This window comes from Sebastes fasciatus, chromosome 6 (assembly GCF_043250625.1).
Source record: "Sebastes fasciatus isolate fSebFas1 chromosome 6, fSebFas1.pri, whole genome shotgun sequence".
In the NCBI taxonomy this organism is placed as follows: domain Eukaryota; kingdom Metazoa; phylum Chordata; class Actinopteri; order Perciformes; family Sebastidae; genus Sebastes; species Sebastes fasciatus.
Window position 1 is genome coordinate 6,826,241 of NC_133800.1, and position 12,521 is coordinate 6,838,761.

General features: G+C 40.5%; 1 protein-coding gene across 3 annotated transcripts in view; it reads right to left on the bottom strand.

Annotated features, from left to right (window-relative positions):
* Window positions 1-5,563: 5,563 nt before the first annotated feature.
* LOC141768885 (homeobox protein orthopedia B-like) overlaps window positions 5,564-12,521 on the bottom strand; it is a 70,087-nt gene continuing 63,129 nt past the window's right edge. The window contains exons 1-3 of one of the 3 annotated variants that reach the window (XM_074637356.1): window positions 11,241-11,579; window positions 10,489-10,886; window positions 5,564-6,947 (exon numbers count right to left, since the gene is read on the bottom strand). In XM_074637356.1, coding sequence (XP_074493457.1) covers window positions 6,450-6,947; window positions 10,489-10,886; window positions 11,241-11,277 — 933 coding nt within the window. In that variant the 5' untranslated portion in view covers window positions 11,278-11,579 and the 3' untranslated portion in view covers window positions 5,564-6,449. Of the gene's footprint in view, window positions 6,948-10,488; window positions 10,887-11,201; window positions 11,580-12,521 lie in introns of those variants that run through there. The other 2 variants (XM_074637355.1, XM_074637357.1) reach the window with 2 other exon arrangements.

Consider the following 12,521-nt stretch of genomic DNA (forward strand, 5'->3'; position numbering starts at 1 on the left):
TGCCTCTCACGTTAGCACTCCTAATTGGATTAAAAATGGCTTGTTATTGGGAGAAAAATGACTGAGAAAACTATCATGATTATTGCCTCTCAACAATGTTGGCTCCCAGAGCTGAAGAGGTGAAGTAATTGTCACGGCTTTTGGAAAATGTCAAAAAATCGGGCGATGCAGTCTGTTTGGAAACAAACAGTTGCTTTGATTGATTGCATTATAAGATGAAACCAATGGGAGACAACACAGTCACACTCAGTGCCTCATTCATTGTCTTATTCTGGTGCAATAAAGCAAGAAATGTCACATCAAAGTGTAGCATTTGTGGCATTTATTTGCAACAATTTATACTTTTCAAAATGATTATATAATCAACTAGATTTGTGACTTGTGTGTGTGTGTGTGTGTGTGTGTGTGTGTGTGTGTGTGTGTGTGTGTGTGTGTGTGTGTGTGTGCGTTTGTAGGCAGACATGTACTGTATACATGCACGCATGGCTGTGAATGCATGCGTGAACAGAAATGAAGCAGACAAATCCATCAGATGTCCACTGGGTTTTGGTTTGTATACCACCAGGAGCACCCATTAACAGAAAATAAATGCCTGACGCCATAAAGCTGACAGTGTCTCATTCATACTGACACTCTGGCTAAATTACACATAAAAGCACTGATAACATCATCATTAAATATTGATTTTAAGGGTGGTTGAGACGAAAACACATCCACACATATTCTGCAGACGAGATGGGGGGGTGTTTGGATGAGAGTCAAAGCAGATTGAGAAGAGTGATTTTGAAAAAAAAGGCAGTTATACGGTGGCTTCTCGTGGGAAAGAGATGGACAGAAGAGAGGCGGAAGAAGAAAAGGAGAGAGTAAGAAAGAGGGAGAGGGGGGGGTGAAGAGTAGAGGGAGGTATAAGGGCTTGGGAGGGGTAGAAAGAGATTTAAGGCTGAGGCTCAGAGCAGATGTTAGTGTTGATGATGATGGATGCAGGTTGTTGAGATGCAGAGTTGTTATCATGAGAGGCACTCGCAGCCTCCTCACAGCACACTTTCCCCCCAGATGTCACTGTGTGTGTGTGTGTGTATACGTGTGTGCGTGTGTGTGTGTGTGTGTGTGTGTGTGTGTGTGTGTGTGTGTGTGTGTGTGTGTGTGTGTGTGTGTGTGTTACACAGCAGTGGAGAGATGGGGGGAGATGCTGAAATGAGCATGCCCAAATCTACTTTATCTATGTTGGTTTTTACGAAGAGCTTAGATTGAAAATTCTTTTAATGCAACACATTTCCTCCTCAGTCTCTAGATCAACTACGAGTAATCACAACAATGAACAGAAGCAATGAGACACAACAAAGGACTGATTGTCACAGATGAGGCTAATGAACAACTATCTTTTAACTCTCTTAGACGCACTCACAGTGAAAAGCGACTTCCTCTAAAGGTCCAAATTGGATTAATTTGCAGTATATTTCACCTTTATCTCACACACATTTTCTTGCATTAAACCACGTATCACCGGGCGACCACACACATCCCTGCAATAATCCAAATTCACTAACAAAAACACACACACACATTTGCTGCACACACAGGCAGCAGGTGGTGTGTGTGTGTGGGGGGGGGGACGACATGTTGAGTGGTAACCTGCTCTACACTCTAACCAGATAAAAGGTGCAGGACAGAAACACGTCGGTAATTGATTGCTAATTAGTTCTTTTGTTGTCGTCCATTGTGTCCTGACAGAGCTTTGCCCTGGGCTGTCTATTCACCAGCCGAGTCTGTGGCCTGCAGAGAGGAAATAAGCATAGCCAGACCATAATGAGACAGACTGGTGTGACCCCCAGCAGGAGATAGAAGCTGCCCGTTATTGAACTCTCTTGGATGCAAATATAGAAGACATGACAGTGTAGACTGTGGATTTTTTTTGCCTCGGACAGAAAAAGCATACATGGAAGTCTCATTCCAGGATTAATGATGAGGTGATTAATTTCCCCCTAAAACTGTCCAGCTGCAGTGTCCCCCCCCTCCTCAGCTGCATTCTGCTTTACAGTATGTGGTACAGCAGACTATGTGCCATTTACATACCCACTATACTATACCCACATCTCTCTCCCTCTCTCATCAGTGCATGAGAAATTACCTAATGAGGAATGGGTCGCACATTTCCACAAACTCATTAACCCGCGAGCGAGTGAGACTAATTGCAGCGTTTGGGTAATGTGATTTCACATCTGTTACTGCAGCCCAGGACACAGTAGTCAGCACAGGGCTGGATCTGGTGGGCTGAGCCACACATATAGAGCTACATTTACCAGAACAACACACACACACACACACTCACACACACACACACACACCACTGCAGCTCCAGCCTGGATGGGTGGAGCAGCAGTCAGTTTGGCTGTGGTTATAACGTTTGATCAACTGTTGTCATGCGATATTGTGTAATTACATGCCTCTGCAGGGTAGGTGGGCCTCCTGCATTTATTCTGAAAAAAGAAAAATGATAGACTGCTGCTTAGAGCTGGGATGGGTAGTGTAAAGGTACATAATATATAATACAAGACAAATAAGCAGTGACTTTGAGTTAGTGACCATCATGAAGCAAACTGTCATTAAAGTAAGAAAAAAATGGCATTATTTTGTTGTTTTTTTTCTATCTGTTTCCCAAAAGATTGTCAGATTGAGAGGGTTGAGCAACGATTTCTCATAATAAACCTCCATGAGTATAAACAATTGATTGAACCCTTTAGTTTTGTTCTGTACATTCACTGTGACTTGACTATGAATTCAAACTGGAAAAAAATATTATTTCTTATTAAAGTTTACTTCTTTGATTTTTTGTAATTAGTCTTTCACCCAGTCTGTAGATTAATACTGTTTATTTATATCAGTCTGTAAATGTAGTCACAGTGTGATCCTGTATTGTTGTTGCTGTATGGCACATCCACAAAAAGCTTGGAAAATAATGTACAAATTGTTTTTTATTGTATGTTGGAAAACTTCAGGCTATTTAATTGCGTATAACAGAAACATAGGGTTTGACACACAAACACACACAAAGCACAGACAGGAATAAATTATATTTTTTCAGGGTCTTGTCTTGGGTTGGTATTTTCAATAATTCAGTAAATTACTGCAAACAAATTTATGTTAATAGAAAAGGTGGGAACCAACTGTTTAATATGGGAAAAGTAATATACTTTTGTTAATTATGATTAATCCTTTGTTTAACCCCCCCTGCATTGTTACAGAAACTCCAATTATAAGTTTACAGGCAGTGGGACTGCTTATGGTAATGCCATATCTCATCAATTACCATCCTGTGACCGTAAATTGGCCTCAGCGCTGACAACGAGATGAGGTTAACACGCTGATTAATTTGAGCTGCTGTGATTTCAGGCTCAAGTTGACACTTATAATCTTTGACACAGACAGTGAGGTCCGCTCACTTTCATAATGAAAAAAAAATGTATTTACTTCTCTCGGAGCCGAGTTTATAGACATTACATCTCACATCAGGATCATTTGAAATTAAAGCAACGCAAACAAGGTGAGAGTTTCTCTTATTACTCAACTGATGGGCAAGTAATGAGGAACTTTAAATAAATGTCAAATTATCAAAGGGTGTAAAAGGCTAAATTGTTTAATACTGATTATCTGTGTTTTTGTGTTTTTGTTATGACATGTAATGTAGTAAACACTACAAGTTAGGCCTAATAATAAATCAGAAATAATGAAAACATGTCAGTTTAACAACTTCAGGATGACAGTGAATGTCACTTTAGATTCATAAATGTCTGGATTGTGTTTGTCCATCACTTTAAAAATCAAGTAATTGATATTCTCACAATATTCAATGTTATGGATGCTGTAATTTAGCTTCCAACACAGTAATTGAAGGCATACTGTGCTGCTAAAGGTACAGTTGTGTGAAACTGCAAAATATTTTCTGCATTTTGTTTCACTTGTTCCTTATAATACAGCCTTTGAAACCTCCAGATCAACAGGTTTCATTATTTATTCATCTTATTAATATTTTGCTTATTGGGTTTGTGCTCATCACTTTGTTAGAGTACTGACTGGTAGGTGCGAGACAGCTGTTTGTGCTGCATAAGAAGACTGAAGTAAGCAAGTGAACACGTTATTGATATTGTGGGACAAACAGTGGTGCACAATAGGACATATTGAGATCATATTAATAATACACATAATATTGTGTAAATAGTCCAGTGCCTCTTAAATCATTGTTTATATACACACAGTCATGGTTACAGACTATCTCTCTCCACCTCTCTATACTTGTATTTTGAGTGTAATTCATTTAAAAAACACACAATTAACAAAGTAAAAGATGAATTTGAATGATAGAATTATTTCTTTTTTCTAATTTTCCATAATATAATTTCATGATAATATTATTATCATGAATTCTTTTAACCGAGATAATCGTGTAGTGAAAATCTGATATGGTAACAGCCCTATAGTGTACAATGTTGAGCACTAGGTATAACTATTTATTATAGATTTGCCTCAAGTTATGCTGTAATTATATTTTCTAAAATGTGTGTGGGTCCATGTCAAACACTCCCAGTGATTCTGCTGGCCTGTCTGCACTTACAATTGTGTGAATAATAATGTGAAAGCTATACAGTGATTCTGTGCTGATCCATCTGTAACTGAAAAATTGAGACAGCCCCTTTAATGACCTCAAAGTTGAGCTATTTAGCCTTTATACTGTATGTACAGATAGCCATTTAGCAAATATGGTATTGTTGCTTCCCTGTGGCTCCTAATGCAATGTATAGGAGTAACCTGCAGATATCAGAGGAGTGTGACCCAGAAACAGGCTGATAGGTATAATATAGTCTATTAATAGGGTTAGGCTGAAACCTGCTGGAATTCCAGTTGTCATAATATTTCTGTAACATTCCCATGAGAACTGTATTTTCATCTCCTCTGGCATTTCTATAATAACCCCCAGTTGGATATTAATACAAGTCCAGTTTTGCTGCAACTATAATTGATTGTGTCATATCTACTTTGTGAGGTATAGGATCATAGCAGCCAACTTATATAGAAACTATATATACATTATAGACACACACACACACACACACACACACAGAGAGAGAGAGGCCTGTGATTCCTCCTGTTTAGTTACAGTCCATCCAGTCTGCTCAGTGGGATGACCGTCATGGTTAGAGGCAATGACCGTCACATCCCAGCACTGACATCTTTACCGCTCCTGTCTGCCACACTGGGACCAGTCACCCTTCATAAACCCTTTAACCCTGTCACCTCACACACTGGCCACTGAGCAACGACCACTAGTTTGTGCAACAAAATGACATAGTCAAGCCTACAGTAGCACACACTACAAACTTGGTAAAAATATAGTAAAAGTCTAATTTTTAATGGATATAATCCGAATAAACTACAAGTCCCATCAACAACCTACCAGAACTGTAAAGGTCAATACTGAGGGTCACACATAGGCTATTTATATATGAAAGTGCCTATAGGTATTGGTAGAAAATGGTCATTATATCTCGTTAAACTTAATGGAGACATGAATCATTCTGGTTTTGACATTCTTGAAAATTACTTTTATTTGTTTTTGATCATTTTAAATTGGTACAAACCCGTCAATGTGGTGCATTGCGATGTAAGATCAAACATTTAAGAAATGTGTCAAGTAATATTACATACAATAAGTTAAAACATGTCACAAAAAAGACCAGCGGGTACATAGCAAGAATGTTTTATCTACACAAAACATCCTAAAACAGCGTAGGCCTACTGACAGATCATTGTTTTTCTTCTTTTTTTTCTTCTTTTCCTTTTCAGATTTCTGCTCCCGCCTCATGCAGACTGAGGTCGTCTAACAAAAGTTGCTCTTCTGATCTGATCGGGCATCGTTTTTCTCCTTAAATGATCCAAGCGTTTAAATCCACATGCACCGTGCATGCCCGAGACCCACTTCAATAGGCCCACCTATACAGTATGGCGCGTGTGTGGTAGGCTGTTAAAAAATATATAATATATACCCAATCTTATAAATAACCAGTTTGACATAACACAACTTCACCTGAACACAATAACATGAGTGCGTAAAGACGCACTCAATGAAAACGTAAATACGACGATTGTTTGGCTCTCAGTAAGTAATTCGGGCCTATAAGTCTAGAGATCATTACAATAGTATTCATCATCAATAGTTGATAAAATCCTTTTTGAATTAACAAGATAAATAACCCCAAAACCCAAGATATTTTTTTCTTCCATTTGTCCATCAGTGTTGTCCTTTTTCTTTTAGATGAAGTCACACATACAGTCTCCATGTTCTCATATTTCAGGCCTGATTAGCTCTCTCGTTTTGATCTAATAGCGGGAATAAAAACAGAAAAGGAGGGTCTGTCTGGGAGAGGGAGTTAGGAGGAGATAGAGGAGTAAAGTCACTAAGTGAAACTCATGGACACTGTGTGCTCCAGAGCTTTGCGCCGCAGTGACGCAATGCTTGTCCCTCTCCACATGTCACTGTCCGGGGAGTTACACAGCTGCGGGGAGCCCGACACGTTCCCGGGGCCGGACAGAGAGGCCGACATCCCGGGGAAATGCGACTGGTAGAGGTGGGACTGCAGGCCGGAGCCGTTGGAGGACAGGCCGTTGGAGAGCCCCATGGAGTTAGGCGGCGGACCCGGACCCAGACTGCACTGGGACAGGGACTGCATGCTCGGCTGGCGACCCAGGGCCGGCGGGAGCTGCAGCTGAGACACCCCCATCCCGGTGGCCCAGCGGGAGTCGTTGGCGTGGAAGGAGCACAGGCTGTTCTCCATGGCGGCCGCCGCAGAGAACTGAGGCAGGCCCGGGCCCGGGAGCAGCGTGCCCGGGGAGCGGAACACGTTGGTGGTCTTCTTCCGCTTCTTCCACTTGGCGCGTCGGTTCTGAAACCAGACCTGCAAGAGGAGAGAGAGACAGGGACCTTGAATCATCAGAGGAACATATGTCTGGAGCAGGATCTGTTTATATTACACTATGATAAGGGCATCAAGGTGGATGTTGGAAACATGTCCTTATAGTATAGCTAAGTGTGTGTGTAACCATGGGAGAAACATACTATTGTAAGATTAGATTTATTTTTCATAAACTCTGAAATGAGGACATTTCATCTGAAGAGGGGGAGGAATGTAAGATTAGATTTATTTTTTTTAAAGATGTATTTTATACAGTGTACATATTGTATTCTGCTCCTTAATGTAAGATTAGATTTATTTTTGTAAAGATTTATTTTATACAGTATACATATTGTATTATTTTTCTTTATATATATATATATATATAAATATATATATATATATATATATACATATATATATATATATACTTATATATATACTTTATTTTTTCCCTTTTTTTCAAGGCTGTTTTCATATATGCGATCCACTGTTTGTAATTACAAAAGTCTATAAACCAACTTTTAAGTAGATGAGCTTACAGACAAACCCATCAAGTACACTATAGAGAAAACAACCTCAACATTCAAAACCGAAACAAAACCAGGAAAAGAAATAACAATAATAATAATGACAAAAAGAAAGAGTAGAGTTAAAAAACAACAACAACAACAACAACAAAGCAAAAAAAAACAATCAAAGCAAAAAAAAAGAAAAAAAACACACATAACATATTGTATTCTGCTCCTTAAATTAGATCTGGAACTATATAATATGGCGCACCTTACATGCTTGTAAGGTGAGTGATGATTAAGATTGGCGGAGTGATATGAAGTAAGAAGTGATGTGCCACCTTTTGGTTATCGGTGTTCAATTGTCCTATAGGTTTGAGGAGTTGAGACATTAAAGTGGATCCTGTTGCTCAGACGAAGCTCTCCTCGTGCTCTTGCTTTACCCACAGCTCTACAGTAATTTAATTCAGTAACAAGTAAGTGTATAGTTAAGGCAGCGAAAAGCCTGCCTTACACTGTGATAAGGGCATCAAGGTGGAGGTTGGAAACATGTCCTTATTGTAGGCTAAGTGTGTGTGTAACCATGGGAGAAACATACTATTTACGCACGCTAATCTCACTAAAATCTCTGCACACACAGACTAACTTTGATGCACCAATCAGACATTAGGGTCTTAAAAATATGAATACAACAAAACGGATCATATATAGGGCTCTATAATTGTATTCCATGCAGGGAACAGAAACATAGCGTGCAAGGTGGTTAGAGATTAGAGATCCACCCTGCTACAGTGTTTATCTATCTGGTCTGAATCTGACCCTGGACCGTCTGTGGTGAGCTGGAGCAAACGAAATTAACAAGACATAAATGTAGACCTTCTGCATTTGCCCTAAGGACCTCTTATCCGAATATATTCACTGCCACTATAGCCTAATAGGCAGGATTTGTCTAATATCAGGTGTAATTTCTGAATCGCTCTAAATTACATTAGTAGCATTTATAACATTAACGGAATCCTCTTAGAAATGAGGCTAATGTAAATATCAACCATTCGGCTGCTGTCAACATAATACCCTCTGTTTTCAAGACGCACATGGGTGAGACTGAAACAGTCAGGATGTCAGGGTTATGAATTTCATTGTGAATAAAATAGCCTGCAGAAGACGCTTTGTATACAAACACAGGAGGGTTTATTACTGGTGTTCCGCAGCAGTGAGCCGAACTATTTATCTTTCTAACATCTTTACAAGCAGATTAACTGAAAATTGCCCCTAAATATTGTGTGGACTTAAATACAAATGGACCGCATTACTGTACACAATCCACGTAAATATAAAACCTACTCATCCACACGCACAACCACAAACACAAGACCTAGCTTTAAAAAAAAAAAAAAACCTTATGCGCGTCCCCGTCGGGCTTTATAAAGATTTCATCGTCCTCGGGCGTGATTAATGCTCGCGCGAGGCCGTGAGTCGATGCCTCCGTATTAAAAGTGAAATCTCGCTCTCATTCCGCTCAGCCATCCGTGAAACGTCGCCCAAACCCATTACACTCAGGGGGGGAAAGAAAATGCAATTTCTCATTCCATTAAAAAAGTACAATATATTCTTGAGTCCTATTAAGACGTCGCTGATAGAGCATTTTAAAAAGGAGCGGCTGTGTGGAGGCACGCACGCACGCGGGGCCAACACGCCCACACTAAAGGCTGCAAGAGACCATGCACTAATGTTTACCAACAGCGAGCACGAGCCGACCCGCAGCACCGCGAGGTTAGAGGATCCTGCATACTGCACCAGTTATAGAATAAAGAATTGATTATTAAGGTGACTAATGATTATACTGGTTTTATTGCTTTCACTGGGATCATTTGCATGAATTTCACATCACTGGTTAATAACCCGTTCACTGTTATAAATAAGACTGAAATTGGTTGATAATGTGTTTGGTTTATTAGAGCCTGCTATGTTCCTCCATGCTTGTTCAAAAAATAAGCACTGCATGTGTTGGCCGTTTTAAATTGTTTTTAAAAAAATGGATCATATGTTCAATTTCCCAAAATATAAAATACAATTATAAATGTCATCACTAAGTACAACACCTATTTGCCACACAAATGATATTCTAAATATATTTTTCTTGTCATATTTTGTGAAGGAAATTTTAAAATATGTTCTCTATAATATCTTAGGCATTATTTTGGCCAGGGTAACTCCCTATATTTGTTATGGTTTTATATATATATATGAAAATCATTATCAAAGCCAAAATAAACTAAAATTAGCCAAATGTAAAGAAATAAATGACGAACTTTCACGCCCCCTATTTCAATATTTCCGGGCACAGTCACCACAGGTGTCCATATAAACGATTTTCTGAAATGCGTAAAAGCCATCTGAATATTTCTTTTAAATATATGAGCACCGGATTCTTGCTCTTTATCCGCAAGTGAGAAATGTTTCAGCACCTTGGACAGAGACACTTATTATATTAGATGGGACTCGGCTTCTTAGAATTAAATATTGCTTCCTATCACGCTAAACTTAAACAATTCATGGGATATTTGAATTATATAATTAAATTAAATTAGGCTTGAGTTGGTATATTTTTATTTACAATTATTATTGGACTATTGGATATTATCAGAATACAACGAATCTATCTCTCCCATACACAGTGCTTTTTCATGTGAGTATATTGAGTGTTGTAGCCTACAACTAATGGGCACAACATTTATGGGCACTAGAAGACCAGTGACAAATACACAATAAAAATACATTATGGTAAATTACAAAATATTAGAATTGACCAAACTATCTACAAAACGCACAGAGAGAGCATTGATCCTGAATCCTCTCCTGACGTAAATCTATCCTATTTTGCACTCCAGATGAATTTAAAGAATGAATTTGGGGACATTTACATCTGGCTGAAAAACAATACAAGATAACATCTGGACCCAGAGCCGCACCCTTCCACACCACGCCACGTGTTCGCATCCTTTTTAAATCCACATTGCACATGTGTTTACCTGAACTCTGGACTCGGTGAGGCCGATCCTCAGCGCCAGCTCCTCCCTCATGAAGATGTCCGGGTAGTGTGTTTTGGCGAAGCTCCTCTCCAGCTCGTTGAGCTGCGCCGGAGTGAAGCGCGTCCGGTGCCGCTTCTGTTTCTGGCTGGCGGACTGACTGGAGCTCTGCTGCGGCTGCTGCTGCTGCTGCTGCTTCTCCTGATCCTTCCCGTTCACCGGCATGCCGGCAGAGTTGGATCCCACAGAGGCGATGTCTTCTCCCGGCAGCAGGGTGGTTCCCTCTACAGAGTCCGACCCAGGGGCCATGTCTCCTGGATGCCCCTGATCCGGCACCCCTCCACCCAGCCGGCACTTCAGAGCCTCTCGGTGTCCGAGCAACTCTGCAGCATCCTTCATCCCTGAGAGGATGAGGATGAGGATGAGGAGGAGAGTAAATACATGGCAAACCTCACAGCGTCTTTAAAATGAGAGTTACATGAAAATAGCTTTGCTTCTTTATGACAACAGACACACATTAATTCAAAGAGTACAACAAATAAACTCAATATAGCTCGTAATTTTTACACCATAATTTCTGCTGTCAGATCATTCCTGATAAATTACTGTAAAGAATTGCTTCTTCAAGCAACCATAAACCACTTAGCTGTTAACACAATTAAGCACACAGTCTATCTATCACTTCACAAGGATGAATAAGAAGTTGGATATCTTACACTGGAGTTTAGGGCCGGAGTTTAGCGAGGATAACTCACCGAGCCGAGCATCCAGGAGGTCGGCGTGAGAGAGCATGGCGTACCGCTCCAGGGTGAAACGCGCTCCAAAAAAATCCCACAACTTTGGGCAATTTAAAAAGTATATATCGTCTAAATGAACAAAAATTCGGTTTGTGGTTAAAAAAGGAGGTCCCTTGCATTATAATGTCCTTTAGAGCGACGGGGAGGCGCTTATTAGTTGAAAGAACCCGTGAGCTTCCTCAAATAAGAGCCAATCAGAGCAGGAGCTGGGAAATGTCAGAGACGTGACTCCCCCCTCTCTTCTTTCTTTCTTTTTTTTTTTTTTAACACACATATACGCACGCACGCACGCAGGCAGCGCGCGCGCACAAATCCCAAAACGCGCACGAAACCCTACAATTCAATTCAATCCTCTGCCATTCCGTCCTCTGATTTATTAGCTTTTCATGCTCAAATTATTCCACGTTAAACATCTTAATGTGTTTGTTTAATCTCATATAAGCGTTGTGTGCCATGACAGGACTCCATGTTTGGAGATGGATATAATGTGTAAAATACTGCAGGTAAGCTCATTGCAAGGGCTGCTTTTATTTATTTATTGCTCCATGCAGGAGACAGGAGCGCACGGTTATTTGAGCCAGAAAATATATTGCCATTAAATAATTAGCCATATCAAAATCTCAATTTTCAAATCACTGGACTGTGTCAATTAGCCCGATTACAGAGAGTAACCCTACTTCAGAGAGGGGAGAGTCATTTCCCCCAAAAACATCTATAAATGAAAACACATTTCTGGCTGATAACTCATTGTATATTTATATGAAATTCTGTTTCATTTCTTATTGACAGGGATAACAGACTGGGTGTATTCTGTACAGATCACAGTGTGGACTTTAGTCATATAAAATCCAAACATGTAGGAGGTGAGGAGCCTTATAACGCCAGGCCTCCCCTCCTCTCCTCTCCTCTCCTCTCCTCTCCTCTCCTCTCCTCTCCTCTCCTCTCCTCTCCTCTCCTGTCCTGTCCTGTCCTGTCCTGTCCTGTCCTGTCCTGTCCTGTCCTGTCCTGTCCTGTCCTCTCCTCTCCTCTCCTCTCCTCTCCTCTCCTCTCCTCTCCTCTCCTCTCCTCTCCTGTCCTCTCCTCTCCTCTCTCCCCTCCTCTCCTCTCCTCTCCTCTCCTCTCCTCTCCTCTCCTCTCCTCTCCTCTCCTCTCCTCTTCTCAGAGCCCCACATGCACTTCCATCCCGTCCTTGGATCACAAACAAAACGAATATCGCTCCCATTCCCCCATGGCAGGTGA